This window comes from Coenobita brevimanus, chromosome 110, assembly GCF_032717465.1.
Source record: "Coenobita brevimanus isolate Jiangsu-jjx chromosome 110, ASM3271746v2, whole genome shotgun sequence".
Classification (NCBI taxonomy): Eukaryota; Metazoa; Arthropoda; class Malacostraca; order Decapoda; family Coenobitidae; genus Coenobita; species Coenobita brevimanus.
The window spans coordinates 43147072-43163559 of record NC_137063.1 but is presented as its reverse complement, the minus strand read 5'-3'; the positions used below and the strand labels follow the sequence as shown (position 1 = coordinate 43163559).

Below are 16488 nucleotides of genomic sequence, written 5' to 3'. Positions count from 1 at the left end.
ATTAATGCTGATGGGACATTCCACTCAAAAATAAGTCACGTGATTATCCCTAATGTCAGCTTAACTGCTTTATCCCAGCAATTTATTTCTTACTTTTCTCTTGCTGCCACTTGATGATATTATTAAACTTCAGTGAGACATCTTGCAATGAAGGGGCTAATGGAAGCTATCCCTTACCTGTCCAGTTTGAATAGTCTCTCTTACATTGTAGGCAACAGTCAGAAGATAGCAAGGATAAAACAAAAATCAGAAACCAGTAAAGAAGGGGCAACCGTAATACAGGTATGGATTTGAACATAATTATTTTGCTCTCCAATAAAATCTTACAAAAATAGTCATACTGGTATATACAGTGTTCTGGGGATATAGTATCTATATTCCTGAAGCATTATGAAGGTGGTCATCCTATGCACAAACCTTGCCAGCCTATCCAAACATTCTGAAAAAGTTTCCAACTGACAGTCATTCATTACCTAACAAAATATATACAAGGGCAAAGATACTTATTAAGTTATTCACTACCAAATCCTGATAGACACAGGTAATTTCCTAAGACTGAAAGATAGATGAAACATTAATTCATCCATCCATCCATCATCCAATCCTATGTTGCCCCATGAGGAGCATAGGAGTCCGGGGCTAGGCAAGTTGGTCCTGACATTTAAGATGAAAGTGATCAGCCTCACACATCCCTGAGTGGCATTACGTGAGCAATAAATCCCAACCACCCCTTAAATATAAACCTACACAGGCTCAATCCGATTGGAGCACCTTCAGTACCCACTAAACCACCAGGCAATGATGCCCTAATATGAAGAATATGTAGCAAGCCCTGGTTGGGCTTCTAACCTTGATAAAACACACTACAACACTCTACAGACCATACAGAAAAAGACCCTAGAAATAATCACGGGCTGCATGGCTACAACACCCACACACCACCTACACCAAGAAACCAAAGTCCTCGAAGTCAAGGATCATCTAGACATGAGTGACACAAAATTTTCACTGCAGCCTCCACAAACCCACACCAATCCACCACACTACATGGCAGCACAGCCACACACACCAAGGAACATCAAAACAACACCCTGTACACAATATCATACACGAATACTGTCATCTCTTCCCCCTCGCCTGCCCCAAACCAGCTTCCAGAAGCATATCCATACTCATATCACTTGCCACTCCATTCAGTCACTTAAAGACAACACACAGCTGCATGCACAGCCTCCTGATATCCACCTTTCTGAATCCTACCTCCCTCATGAGGACAGTGTCCATCTGGCCAGGCTGAGATATGGGCATCATCCAGCCCTCTTGAGTTATAAGAAGAAGCTGGACGACTCTGTTGCCGACACCTGTCCAGGATGCAACACAGCACCCCATACTATTAAGCACATTATGGAAGACTGCACTAAACACAATCGCCTGCGCCAACAACAAAACATACACTCCTTGAGAGCTCTGTGGGAAAGCCCGGTCTCGGCCATGGCTTTCCTTAGGGACTCGGGGCTGTTCAGCAAAGACTGCCTACGGAACAACTACTCCTACTACAAGTTTGCCAACAACAAATGGTATATAACAGCATTCCATATTACTTCTTTTGAGGCACACACACCCAAGACTATAGTGTCACTGACAAATACATTTAACCTCTTCAGGGCATAGGTCGTAGTACCAGCTGATCAGGGCCAAACTCCCAAGGAGGATGAGGATGCTGGTGATAGAGAGTGCGGAAGTTCCTGTTTCACTAGCCATCAGGATATCTTAACCATCCCCCTTTGCTGACCTTTTTCAGTGTGACACTAACAACGACAATAGGCCATCATATTCTCCCAGACGCTTTTCTCTACCTACCCCAAAGACTACTCTACATGCTCTTTACATACTGCACAATGTACCCCAACTATGTCACATGGGTTGACACCAGCAAGGGTCTGCGGCCAGAAAACTTTGCCCCTGCTACCTAGTGGTGGACCTATGGGGAAGTGTGGCACACACTTCACCAGCAGGGTTCTCGGGACTGGGGCTTGGATCTGTGCCAGACGGTACAGGGCATTGTGGTTCCCAGGCTGCTGCTTCCACCCGACAGAGAGGGGTCTGAACCTGGGAGTAGTGCCCCAGAAGGCTGCCCTATCAGTGGGTGTATAATGACAGGGCAGTTATGGTGTCAAGGCATGCTTAGAGGGTGTCGCTGTAGCTGTCTTGGCAGAGTGCCTAAAGGCCACTGCCAATGCCACTGGCCACAACTGGTGAGCTATGGGTTCCAGGTCCCATGCCTGGACGTGGGACTTTGTATGTGAGCAGTGCCTGTGGTCTGTCTGTCTCCAACATTCACTCAACTTAAGACAAAAATGAGATACAAAAAGTCGCAAGCCTGTGGAAATCAACTTACTCAAGGGGTTCAAAGTGGCATCGTGGAATGTGGATAGTTAGAAGGGTAGAGTGGGGGAAGCAGTGGAGTTGCTGATTAGGAGGCTGGTGTATGTCGCTTGCATACAGGAAGTCAGGTTTAGGGGAGGGTCAGCTACAATGATTGCCAGGAGAGACTGTAAATATATGCTATTTTAACAGGAACGTGTACATGGATATGGTGGTGTGGGTGTACTGGTTGAGGTAAAATGGGTGGAATGTGTCATGAATGTAATGAGAGTAAATGAAAGGATTATAACTGAGAAAATATTGTCCGGTAAACTCATGATTTCAGTTACATCAGCATATGCTCCACAAGCTGACTTGAATGATGCAGAAAAATATAGATTCTGGGATGACTTGATACATGAGGTCTGTCATATGGGGGATGATGAGATTATAGTTTTGGGTGGGGAATAAATGGTCATGACGGTGAAGCAGCTCACGGATATGATAAGCAACTCTTGGATATGATGGGGTACATGGAGGATTCACATATGGTACAAAGAATGTGAAAGGGGAAAGGACACTTGAATTTGGGATGGCAATGAACATACTGTGTGCAACACACATTTTAGGAAGAGAGAGTGTTAGCTAATATTTTTTATTCTTTATGCAAGAAAGAAGGAACCAAAGGCCAAGAGACCAGAAGATTGTTCTCTCCAAGAAAAAAATAGTAGCCAGATTGACTCTTTGCAGGTCAGAAGGCCTGATAGGAGGTTGATGAGGGATGTTAGAAGTTGAAGAGTATGTGTGCAGCAACACAAATTACTGTTATGTGATGTGGAGCTTCATGAGCAGGTGATGAAAAAGAGGACCTAAGCACCCACGAGGAAAATATGGAAGATTAAAAGCCATGCAGTAAGATGAGTAGAATGGTGGCTGAACAGTGAGCGGATGAATAAGTATTAATGAACAGTACAGAGCTCTCAAGAACAAGCTCTGAGAGTTAATGATTCAATGTGTGGACAGACAAGGGCCCTCCAAGACATAGGGTAACATGGTGGTGGAATGACGGTACAGAAGCTGCAGTTAAGGAGATAAGAGGACTTTTCTGGGAATGGAGGATTCCAGTGGTTTGAATGATGAGTGAATGGAAGCATAGCACATTGCATTGGGCAAACGTGGGCTGTCTGAAAGTTGCTACTCCTCACCCTGCCCTAAGGAGGGAAAGGAGATCTGGATGATGATGATGATGATGATGATGATGATGATGAGGATGGTGATGATAACAATGATGATTATTCTGGGAATGGAAAAGGGGAGGTAACAAAGAGGAATACTTGTCTGCCAAGAGTAGGGCTACAAAAAAGATACAGTACACAGATTAAAATCTGAGTCTCAGACTTTTACTGAATAACCTAAACAGTGCTGAAAAGAAGAATATGGTATTTAAGGTGACAAAATCACAAGAAGAGGGAAAACTGGGATATCATCAGTGGATAGCGTGTGACGAATGATGAGAGATAGGTAATGGTGGACAGCAGGGATATTTGAGACGACTGGAGAGCATTATAATCAGTTGCTGAATGAGGTGTTTAACTGGAACAGGGGAGGTTTGGAGTCAGCGGATCCAGAGTGTGACAACTGGCCTTTGATTGATATTACTACTGTGAGAAGAACAATAGGCTGGATGCAGTTGGGGAAGTTGGCAGGCGTGTTTGGTTTGACTGCCAATATGCTGCAGGCATCAGGAGATGAAGGAGTGAGTTTAGTAACTGATTTGATAATATGATTATATATGTGTCCCAGATAACTGGCTGGAGAGTGTGACTGTAAATGTGTACAGGCTGATGGGTGATGCCATGGAAAAAGTAAATTATAGAGGCATTGGACTTCTGACCAGCTAAAAAAAAGTAATGTAAAGAGAATCGCCATCCACTCACTCGATGTAGTGCTGCTCTCGGGTGTCTGCCCTTTCCTCTCCTCCATCCTTCTTTCCTTCCATCCTCTTCTGTCTTTCTTTCATTCATTCTTTCCTCATCCTTCTGCCTGCAGGTGACTTTACACTCCCTCTTCTGTCTTTGTTTCCTTCATTCTTTCTTCTGCCTGTGGGTGACTTTACACTGAGTGACAAGCCAAATGGTTTCCTGTACGCCTGGACACCATTTACTACGCCCGGTGGTAACCATATACCCAAATTTTGGTGCCTAGTGGTTTAGTGGGTAATTACGGTGCTCCAATTGGACTGAGCCAGTGAAGGTTTATATCCAAGGGGTGGTTGGGGTTTACTGCTCACATAATGCCACTCAGGGATGAGTGAGGCTGGTCACTCTCATCTGTAATGTCAGGACCAACTTGCCTAGTCCTGGGCTCCTACGCTCCTCGTGGGGCACCGTAGGATTGGATGATGCATGACTGAATGATGAAAGAGAATCCTTGAAGGTATAAGGGAAAGAGTGAAAACTGATGAGATGCTGTTTGGATTTATGCCAGGAAAAGGGACCACAGATGCCATATTCATTGTCTGACAGCTTCAGGAAAAATACAGAAGGAAAGAAATGGGGGCTGTATATTGTTTTTGTCAATCTGTGGAAGGCCTTTGATAGGATCCTTAGGGAGAGGGTGATAGGCCTTTGATAGGATCCTTAGGGAGAGGGTGATGTGGGCAATGAGAATGCTTGGGATCGAGGCGTGGCTAGTTAGAGTGACTGTGGCTATGTGTGAGGGTGCTCGCACCCAGGTGAGAGTGAATGGAGACTTGAGTGATGAGTCTTCTGAGAATGCCAACATGCATCAGGGGTTAGTCAATAGTCCCTCATTGTTTGTCATGGTGCCTGAAGCCCTCTCATGTGATTTCAGAAATGGACTCCCATGGGAGATGTACACTGACGACTTGGTGTTGATTGTAGAGAATGAAAAGGAAGTAGGGGAAAGGTATAGGAAATGGAGAGATGGTATAGGGCATAAGGGTTTGAGAGTATTATCAACATCATCATCATCTAATCCAAATGAGGATAATTTAAAGTGATGATATCTAGAACTGGTGGTGGTACTGTCAAAACATAGGGAATGCAACCATATGCAGTCTGCAAGATGGTATGAGAAGTAACTCCATCTTCCGCAGTGTTGCAATAAGCAGGTGCTTAAGAGATGGAGTGGTATTAGAGGTAGGTTTCAGAATAATGCTGATTTCATGTGTGCAGTGTGGAGGGGAGAGCATACAGAGACTGTCAGGCATGAAAGGACTTATCATGCTGAAGAGTCTCTCAAGCATGTGGAAGAGTTTTGTTACTTGGAAGACATGTTATGTGCTACAGGTAGGGCTTGAGCAACCAATGTGGCTAGAGTAAGGAGTGGTTGGAGGATGTTCAAGTTGTTGCCTCTCCTGACACTGAGAGGGCTCTCCCTCAATGTCAAGAGATCTTTGTAGGTGGCATGTGTTAGGAGTGTAATGCTCTATAGTACTGAGAACTGGGCTGTAAAGGAAGATATTCACGGACTCAAACGTACAGATATGTTAATGATTACACTGATGTGTAGTGCGTCCTTGAATGTGAGGCCTGGGGAGGCTAAGATTCTGACTGAAAAGTTGAGAGGAAGGATGGGCAAAAATGTACTGGTGTAGTGATGAGGAGTGATAGACTGAGATGGTCTGGGCATGTTGAGAGGATGAAGGATGACAACTGGGTGCAAATGGTGAGGAGTGTGGACGTCAGAGGTAGGGTTCCAACAGGCAGGATGAAAAAGACCTGGGACAAGGTCATAGTGTGTGATCTCAGGGATAAGGGACTGAATAGGGAAGATGCCAGAGAATGAGCAGTGTGGAAAACCATGACTGGATGACTAAGGCCGACACATGCAAGCATGTTGGAACTTTTATAAATGACATGATACAAATGATACACAGACATCATTTGAGATTTATTCTAGTGGACACAAGTTAATTTTACTCAACTGAAGGAGGTGATTTAGTACTGAAAGGGCTACTGAAATCTGCATTTAATCCTTCTCATTCAAAGAATCTATCCCAAAATGAATAAAATAATCTGGAAAATAATAATGATCATCATCACCATCATCCAGACCTCCTTTCCAACTTTGGGGCAGGGTGAGGAGTAGCAACGTCCAGACAGCCCAAGTTTACCTAATCCATTGGCCCATGCTTCCATTTCCTCACCATTCAAGCCCCTGGAATTCTGGCTCTATCTGGCACGCCAAAAACATTCACCATGTTCTGTACTGTACCTTCAAGTTAACGTATCCGATAGAGTCAATCCGGATGCTGTCAAATTAAAAAGAGGTGCCAAATCCCTGATCATGCACTTCTTACAACATTCATCCAGCCAGGTCGATCTCTTGTCAGTCCCCTAGCCTCACCAACTTCCATACCTCTCTGCCTCACACAGTCATCCACTATATCTCTCCACCTTCTCCTTGGCCTACCTTGCCTCCTCCCTCCTTCAAATTCACTCAGATATACCTTTTTTGCCACTCTTTGTTATCCATTCTCTCCACATGACCACACCATGTCAGTACACTCTCTCTGATTATGGTGTCCACAGATTTCCTCACTCTGCATCTTTCACGAATCACATTATTTCGTATCCTATCCACTCTCTGTACTCCACATACACTCCTCAGCAGTCCCATCTTCACTGCTCTCACTCCTGACTTTTCATTTTCATGCCACACCATAGTCTCACATCCATATGTTAAAGTTGACACTAGCCTTGCACATCTGCAACACTCAAGCCTCTGTTTCTTATCAAGGCCTTCATTGCACTAGACACCCTCCTTCCTTGAGTCACTCTACCTTCCATTTCTTTTGCATATTTTCCTCTCTTTTCTATCATTGTACCCAGGTATTTCAGCCAAATCTACAGTGACTCTTCTCACAAACTGGACAGCTGAACACAGTCACATCCCACACCTCACTATAAATAACACTCCCCTACCACACACACACACACACACAAAATCCTTGGTGTAACATACAATACATCAATGTCATTTAAACAACACATCACAAACGTTTCGTTTTCGTTTTCGTTTTTAAAGGCTCCAACATGCTTGCATGTGTCGGCCTTGGTCACCTAATGGCGGCTCTCCACGCTGCACGATCCATTGCAGCCTCCCTGTTCAGTCCCTTAACCCTAAGGTCACACTTAATGACCTCGTCCCATGTCTTTCTCGGTCTACCCCTCATAACCCCACCCCCAATATTAACACTTCTCACCCTCCTCACCCAATTGTCATCCCCCATCCTCTCCACATGTCCAAACCACCTCAATCTACCTCTCCTCATCACAACACCAATACACTCCAGTCCCATCCTACCTCTCAACTCTTCCATTGTAAACCCAGCCCCTCCAGGCCTTGGACGCAGGGACGCATTGCACATCCACCTAATCATTGTCATTTCTGTACGCCTGAGCCGGCGCATATCTTCCTCCTTCACTGCCCAGGTCTCACTGCCATACAGCATTACACTCCTAACACATGCTGCATACAAAGACCCCTTAGCACGTAGGGAGAGCCCTCTCAATGTCAGGAGAGGCAAGAGCTCCCTGAACTTCTTCCAACCACTTCTCACCCTAGCCACAGAGCTAGCTCCAGCCCCACCTCCAGCACACAACATGTCTCCCAAATAACAAAACTCTTCCACACACTCAAGAGATTCACCAGCAAGTTCAATCCTTTCACGTCTGACAATCTCCACCTGCTCACCCCGGCACGCCGTACACATAAAATCAGCATTATCTCGCAGTCTACCTCTGATACCACTACATCTCTTATGCACCCATTTATCACACACACCACACAAGATGGAATTACTTCCCACACCCTTGTGGCAAACTGCACATGGCCACTCTCCCTCGTCTTTGACAGTACCGCCACCAACCCTAGATATCATCACTTTTGTTTTATCTGCATTTACCATTAAACCCTTTTGCCCCATACCATCTCTCCACTTCCTAAACCTTTCCTCCGCCTCCCTTTCATTCTCTGCAATCAACACCAAATCATCAGCATACAACAACTCCCACAGGAGTCCGTTTCTAAAGTCACGTGAAAGGGCTTCAAGTACAGTACCATGATAAACAACATGGGACTCAAGACTGACCCCTGATGCACACCAACATTCACGGAAAACTCATCACTCAAATCTCCATTCACTCTCACCTGGGTGTGAGCACCCACATACATGGCCATAACCACCCTAACCAGCCACTCCTCCAAGCCAAGCTTTCTCATTGCCCACTTCACCACCTCTCTAGGGACTCTGTCAAAGGCCTTTTCCAAATCAACAAAAACAAAATAAAGATCCCTTCTCCTACCAACATATTTTTCCTGAAGCTGTCGAACAATGAATATGGCATCAGTGGTCCCCCTACCTGGCATGAACCCGAACTGCATCTCATCAATATTCACTCTTTCTCTAATCATACCTTCTAAAACTCTCTCCATTACCTTCATTATCTGATCTAAAAGCTTTATACCTCTATAATTTCCTCTTTCCAGGGCATCACCCTTCCCTTTATACACATTTACAATTACACTCTTCAGCCAATCATCTGGGACAACACACTCATAAATAATCCTATTTATCAGGTCAGTGACTAAACTCACCCCTGTATCGCCTGAGGCCTTCAACATTTCGGCAGTCAACCCAGACACACCTGCTGCCTTCCCCACCCTCATCCTGCCTATTGCCTCACTCACAGTAGCAGTATCAATCAAAGGCCAAGGGCCAGACACTGGATCTGCTGGCTCCAAACCTTCCCTGTCCCAGTCAAACTCCTCATTCAACAACCGGTTATAATGCTCTCTCCATGCATCTTTAATATCCTCACTGTTCACCACTACCCTTCCTTCATCATTCTTCACACACTGCTCACCTATGATATCCCGATTATCCCTCTTCACCTGACCTGCCACCCTAAATATATTTTTCCTTTCCCCATGATTTAGGTTAGCAAGTAATTGTCTCTGTGACTCAGACTTTGCCCTGTATACCTCTCTTCTAGCCCTACGCTTGGCAGCCAAATATTCCTCTTTGCTACCACCCTTCTTCCATTCCCGGAAAAGCCTTCTTTTCTCCTTAATTGCAGCTTCTACACCCTCATCCCACCACCAAGTTACTTTATGTCTTGGTGGTCCTCTTGTTCCAGCCGCATGTTACATCAGTAACTCTTCAAGAAATTGTTCTTGAGGGCTCTGTACTGTTTATTAACGCCTCTGTCTACAGCTCCCTGTTCAGCCACCACTCTCCTCAACTCGCTATAGAAGGCATCCCTTACTGCTTGGTTTTTCAGCTTCCATATTTTCCTCCTAGGTACATAAGTCCTCTTTTTCATCACTTGTTCTTTAAGCACCATATCACAAATCAACAGTTTGTGCTGCTGCACACACTCCTCACTTCCTATAACTTTAACATCCCTCACTAACCTCCTATCGGCCCTCCTAACCAGAAAATAATCTATCTGACTGCTATTTCCCCCAGACTCATACGTAATTAACCTACTGTCTCTTTTCCTAAAATATGTGTTGCACACAATCATATCCGTTGCCTCCCCAAACTCGAGTATCCTTTCCCCTTCTGCATTCCTTAGACCATACGCACATCCCCCATGCACTCCTTCATAACCTTGTGCTGCTTCACCTACATGACCATTTAAGTCCCCTCCCAAAATCACTATCTCATCATCCCGCATACCACCCACTACACGTATTAAATCATCCCAAAATCTATCTTTCTCTGATTCATCCAATCCTGCCTGTGGTGCATATGCCGATATAATCGCAGCTACCTTTCTTCCCAACAGAATTTTCACTACCAATATCCTATCGCTTACTCTCAAAACATTCATAACATATTCCACCCATTTCTCCGCAACCATCACACCAACACCTCCATATCCGTCTGTCCCCCCCTGCCAAAACAACTTATAGCAACAGTCCTTCCCAACAATCTTTCTGGCTGATCCACCCCTGTACCGGACTTCCTGCAAACACGCCACATCCACCCACCTCCTACTGAATGCCTCAACGACTTCCCCCGCTCTTCCCCTCAAACTTCCCACATTCCATGAACCCACCCTCATCCCCATGGGTGATTTACTGTCCTCAGGCTTGCTTTGAAACTTATTTTGTTTTGTCATCTTCAGTATTAATAAAGGGGGGACAGACACAGCACAGGTCCCACTCACTGCACAGTAAAATAACACCAAGACTCAATGCTTTGAGGTCACTTGCCCATACAACATTCGGACACAACAAAGAAACCACCACCACAGTATACAAACAATACATACGTTCAGTGATGAATTATGCAAGCCCTGCCTGGGCTTCTAACCTAACCAAAACACACTACAACACTCTACAGACCATACAGAACAAGGCCCTAAAAATAATCACAGGCTGCACAGCTACTACACCCACAGACCACCTGCATCAAGAAACCAAGGTCCTCAAAGTCAAGGATCACCTAGACATGAGAGGCACCCAGTTTCTTGCTGCAGCCTCCACAAACCCACAACATCCACTACAGTACATGGCATCACATCCACCCACACCAAGGAACATCAAAACAACACCCAGCACATGATACCATACACAAATACTGTCATCTCTCCCCCCTTGCCCACCTTAGACCAGCTTCCAGAAGCATATCCACACTCAGATCACTCGCCGCTCCATTCAGTCCCTTAAAGACAACACACAGCTGCATGCACGGCCTCCTGACATCCACCCTTCTGAATCCTATCTTCCTCGTGAGGACAAGGTCCACCTGGCCAGGCTGAGATGTGGGCACCATCCAGCCCTCTTAAGCTACCAGAAGAGGCTGGATGACTCCGTTCCTGATGCCTGTCCAGGATGCAACACAGCACCCCATACTATTAAGCACATTATGGAAGACTGCATTGCACACAATCACCTATGCCAACAACACAACATACAGTCTTTGAGAGCTCTGTGGGAAAGCCCGGTCTCGGCCATGACCTTCCTAAGGGACTCTGGGCTGTTCGGCCAGACTGCCTAGGGAACAACTACTACTTCTACTACTCTCTCACTAAATCCAGTCTTTCTTCATTCACTGTAACATTGCACTGGGAGTCATTTTCTCCCTCAATAACCATCACTTTAATCTTTTCTACATTTATTCTAAAGGCACGATGCTCATAGACATCAGCAAAACTCTGCACTAGCCTACCAAGTTCTTGACTAGTATTTGAAAGTAGTACTGCATCATCAACATACAACAAATTTAAGATATTCCATTCACCATCACTCGTTACCAACGCCATCCCCCTCTCCATTACTCGTGTTTTACTTCTCTCATCACTCCATCCACATAAATACTGAACAACCATGGGAACATTACACAACCTTATCACACACCCAAACCAATCGTGAATCATTCACATAGATGCCCATTAACCCTTACACATGCTTCACTACCATCATAAAAACTCTTGACGACACTTAGCAGCTTACCATCTATACCATACATGCGCAAAACGTTCCACATTCCTTCTATGTCTACTTTGTAATATGCTTTTTCCAGATCCATGAACGTCATAAACACCTTATAGTCCTTCTCACAAGCCTTCTCCACTATCTGTCTCACTTCAAATATCTGATTCACACATCCTCTGCCACTCCTAAAGCCACCCTGTTCATCACTCACTAAGACTTCTGATATCTCTCTTACTCTATCTATAATAATTATTCCATATACCTTCCCTACCGCATTCAATAGACTTATCTAACCATCTATCATCCCATCCTACGTTGCCCCATGAGATGCATAGGAGCCCGGGGCTAGGCAAGTTGGTCCTGACATTTAAGATGAGAGTGACCAGCCTTACTCATCCCTGAGTGGCATTATGTGAGCAATAAACTCCAACCACCCCTTGGATATAAACCTTCACTAACTTTCCTACAGTAAATAAAATGATTTGACAGCAGCATGACTAATAGACAAAAGATGATGGAGTTAATGACTTATTATTAAATGGTGCATAAGCTGTAGTCATAAATAAAAAAACTGAAATAGAAATAACGCTGTAACGGCAAAGTCCATAATGCTTACTGATCATAAGAAGAATAACTTGCGATCATTTCACCATTCCAAGCATCCCATAAGTGGACAGGATGATCTCGGCATGTCACAGCAAAGCTGAAATGAAAGTACAGTACTTAGAGACACAACTATTTGGCTACTGTGTGGAATATTCTTGATTTATAAATTATGATAAGATATGCTATTACTATCAATAACATTCCACACCATGGGCATTCTGAGTCATCAGTTTCTCCTGGCCCATTTCTTTACAAGACACACACAGTCCATATCCATATGTGTATGTGTGTGTGTATGTGTTTATATATACTGTGTATATATATATATATATATATATATATACACTCACTCATGTAGTGCTGCTCTTGGGTGTCTGCCCTTTCCTCTCCTTCATCCTTCTTTTCTTCCATCCTCTTCTGTCTTTCCTTCATTCTTTCCTCATCCTTCAGTCTACGGGTGACTTTACACTCCCTCTTCTTTCTTTTTTTCCTTCATTGTTTCCTCTTCCTTCTGCCAGTGGGTGACTCTACGCTGAGAGACAAGCCAAATGATTTCCTGTCATGGGTGTCCAGAGGGGGGGCAGCAAGAGGGGGCAGTTGCCCCCCCTTGGAATTCGACGGCTTCAGTTCTTGTTCAAAGACGATTGAGTGATATGAGTTGATTCATGCATTCTGTCACTATGCATTTGATGTAAGTCCTGTAATTCATGTAAGTATATGCCTATGCCTATTTGGAGTGTGTGTATTTTGATATAACCGCACGTATATGTACAGTATAATTTCTTTTATTTTGCCCCCCCTTACAAAAAATCCTGCAGACACCCCTGTTTCCTGTACACCAGGAAACCATTTACTATGCTGGGTGGTAACCTTATAACCAAATTTTGGTGCCTGGTGATTTAGTGGGTAATTATGGCGCTCCAGTCAAATTGAGCCGGCAAAGGTTTATATCCAAGGAGTGGTTGGGGTGTATTGCTCCAGTAATGCCCCTCAGGGATGAGTGAGGCTGGTCACTCTCATCTTAAACATCAGGACAAACTTGCTTAGCCCCGGGCTCCTATGCTTTTCATGGGGCAACGTAGGATTGGATGATGGATGGATAGATGGATATATATATCAATATCTATATCTATATCTACCTATCTATCAATATATCTATATTTATCTATCAATCAATATATATATATACAGTACCCTCGCGTCCAACACGGTAATATTGTCATGCATGGGTCCCGTGTTGGACCAAAAACGTGTTGGACAAACAACAGAGCTTATGGGGAAAAATGAATTATGTCAGCAACCCTAGGAAAAGTCACCCTAAATACCTATCATATACCTATACATATATTACTACTGCTGTAATTATAATGAATGGTACTGTACTATGAATGATAACTAACCTTTTAGGATAGTGTTGTTGGGCTTGTTGGGAATGGAAGGTGGTATCCGAGGCTGTAGGTAGTCCTACTGGGTCCCTGGAGGATGGCTGCTGGCGTCACTAGTGGGTAATGGCTGCTGCTCCTCCTCAACCTTCCTCATAAATCCTCTGAAACTCCTCTCCCCTTTCTTCTGCCTCTCGATGAATTCTAGCTTGGTGGCCTGAGGGAGGTGTGGCCACTTCTTGGGTGTTCTCAGAAGGCTTCCTAGGCATCATGAGCTGAGTAAAACGCAGTACCAAAGGCAGAAAATGCGGCAAAAAAAAAAGCACCATCCAATGCGAATTATGCGACTGAGTGGCGCTGTGGCGGGAGAAATTTAAACAAAACATCATGTGAGAGCAGAAGCGTTTTTCATTGGGCAACATCACAATCACGTCACGATAGCGGGCGAGGGAGGCTACTTGATTGGAAGTTTTGATTGGCTCTCAGCATCACGGGAACGTCCAGTACAGTATGACCATGTAGGACCAGAGGTGATCGTGCTAGAGGCGAACTCTGCGGATTTCGCCCACTTCTTGGAGCTCCATCCATGTTATGTTTACGCACCCGTTTTACAGTACAGTACTTAAATCATATTAAATCGTACTAATTTTTTGCTCTCCGTGCTGGACAAATGCGTGTTGGACGAGAGGGTACTGTGTATATATATATATATATATATATATATATATATATATATACAGTATATATATATATATATGTGTGTCATAGCCAACAATATATATATATATATATATATATATATATATATAAAGTATATATATATATACAGTATATATCTATATATATATGGGTCTCAGATCCCAATATATATATATATATATATATATATATATATATATATATATATACAGTATATATATATATGGGTCTCAGATCCCATGTCTGGACCTGGGCTTGTGCAGATGGGTAGGGCCTGTGGTATGTCTCTCCCCTTTACTCCTTTATATACTGTATTTATTACCAATTATGACAAATAAGAAAGGTATTCAAAGCAAGCCTGAAGAAACTAAATCACCCAAAGGGATCAGAGTGGCATCATGGAAATGTGGGAAGTTTGTGAGCTAGAGCAGGGGATGTAGTCGTGGCACTGAATATGAGGTGCGTGGATGTGGGATATGTGTAAGAAGTTAAGTACAGTATAGGGAAGGATTGGCCAGAATGACTGCAAGGAGAGGTTGTTGTTATAAGTTGCTCTGATAGTGTTAGGCAGATGGATATGGTGGCGTGGGAGTGTTGGTTATGGAGAGAGGTGGAGTATGTCATGAATGTAATCAGAGTCAGAGTAGTGAAAATTTTATCCAGTGTAATGAAGAAGTGAAGGAACGCTGTGGGGTGGATGTGGATGTGGTTGAGAAGATTAGGAGAAATACACTGAGGTGGTTTGGACATGTGAAGAGAATGGAGAATGAAAGACTGACTAAGAGGGTGTATGTAGGTGAGGTGGAGGGAGGGAGAGGGAGGGGTAGACTGAGGATGAGGTGGAGGGATGGAGTTGTGAGGTATATGAGGGAGGGGGGGGTGAGTTGGGGGGAGGGTAGTCAAATGGTGGGTGACAGGGCGACTTGGAGGCGTTTTGTCTGCAGCCACCCTTTGCGGGATTAGGGCATCGGGCTATAGATAGATAGATATAAGGAAATGAGGGGTCCAGAGGTGTTTTTAACCCATTGACTGCAGCTGTATCATATATGATATTTGAGGCCAACGGCCATACAACGTTGAGTACACCACTTCCCGTCCGATCAGCGAAGTTAAGCTACGTTGGGTCTGGTTAGTACTTGGATGGGTGACCGCCTGGGAACACCAGATGCTGTTGGCATCCCTAAGTGTCATGTGGGGTTGGTGGAGGATTAGTGCCCCTCCCTGTAAAACAATTAACTCTAAGCCCTTGGCCACCCCGTCTGGGATACATGGCATCTGGCAATGAATGAATGAATGAATGTAATAATGTTTGCATGTATATCAGCGTATGCTCCACAGGCAGGCTTCAATGAGGTAGAGAAGGCTAGTTTCTGGGATGACTTGATATGTGTAGTAAATGGTATGGGGGACAATGAAATTGTAATTTTGGGAGGGGACTTAAATGGTCATGTAGGTGATGGAGCTCAAGGATATGAAGGAGTGCATGGGGAATGAGCATAAGGTACAAGAAATGAGGAGGGGGAAAGGATACTCGAGTTTTGGCAATGAACATGACTGTGTGTAACACACATTTTGGGAAAAGAGAGAGTAGGCTGATTACATATGCGTCTGGGTGGAAAAGCAGCCAGATAGACTATTTCCTGGTTAGGAGGGCTAATAGGAGATTGGTGAGGGATGTTAAAGTTTTAGGGAGCCAGGAGTTTGTGCAGCAACATAAGTTACTGGTAAGAGACACGGTGCCTAATCCATGGAGTCCGATGTTTATTTACGCCGCCCCTTCCCTCAGTTGGGAATTCCTGGAAAATCACTTTCTTTTTTTTTTTTTTAACCACAATATCTCTGCTAATACTTAGCCAAAAATAAAAAATTAAATGTCATAATACAATACTCACCAACCCTTCAACTTCAAGCTGGTGGCCTCAGACTGCTGGTAGTGCATAAAATCAGAGAGAGAGCCTTTGGG

At 44.2% G+C, this 16488-nt stretch overlaps 1 protein-coding gene and 1 non-coding gene across 2 annotated transcripts in view; one reads left to right on the top strand and one right to left on the bottom strand.

The window, feature by feature from the left end:
• The window catches only part of WDR79 (Telomerase Cajal body protein 1 homolog), an 87418-nt gene that overhangs the window by 45803 nt on the left and 25127 nt on the right, over nucleotides 1–16488 (bottom strand). Inside the window, exon 5 of the mRNA XM_080286146.1 lies at nucleotides 12455–12541. Within this exon, the coding sequence (XP_080142272.1) occupies nucleotides 12455–12541 (87 nt within the window). The remainder of the gene's footprint in view (nucleotides 1–12454; nucleotides 12542–16488) is intronic.
• On the top strand, nucleotides 15584–15702 carry LOC145417697 (5S ribosomal RNA). The gene has a single exon (XR_013900560.1). It is a non-coding gene; the product is annotated as a 5S ribosomal RNA (ribosomal RNA).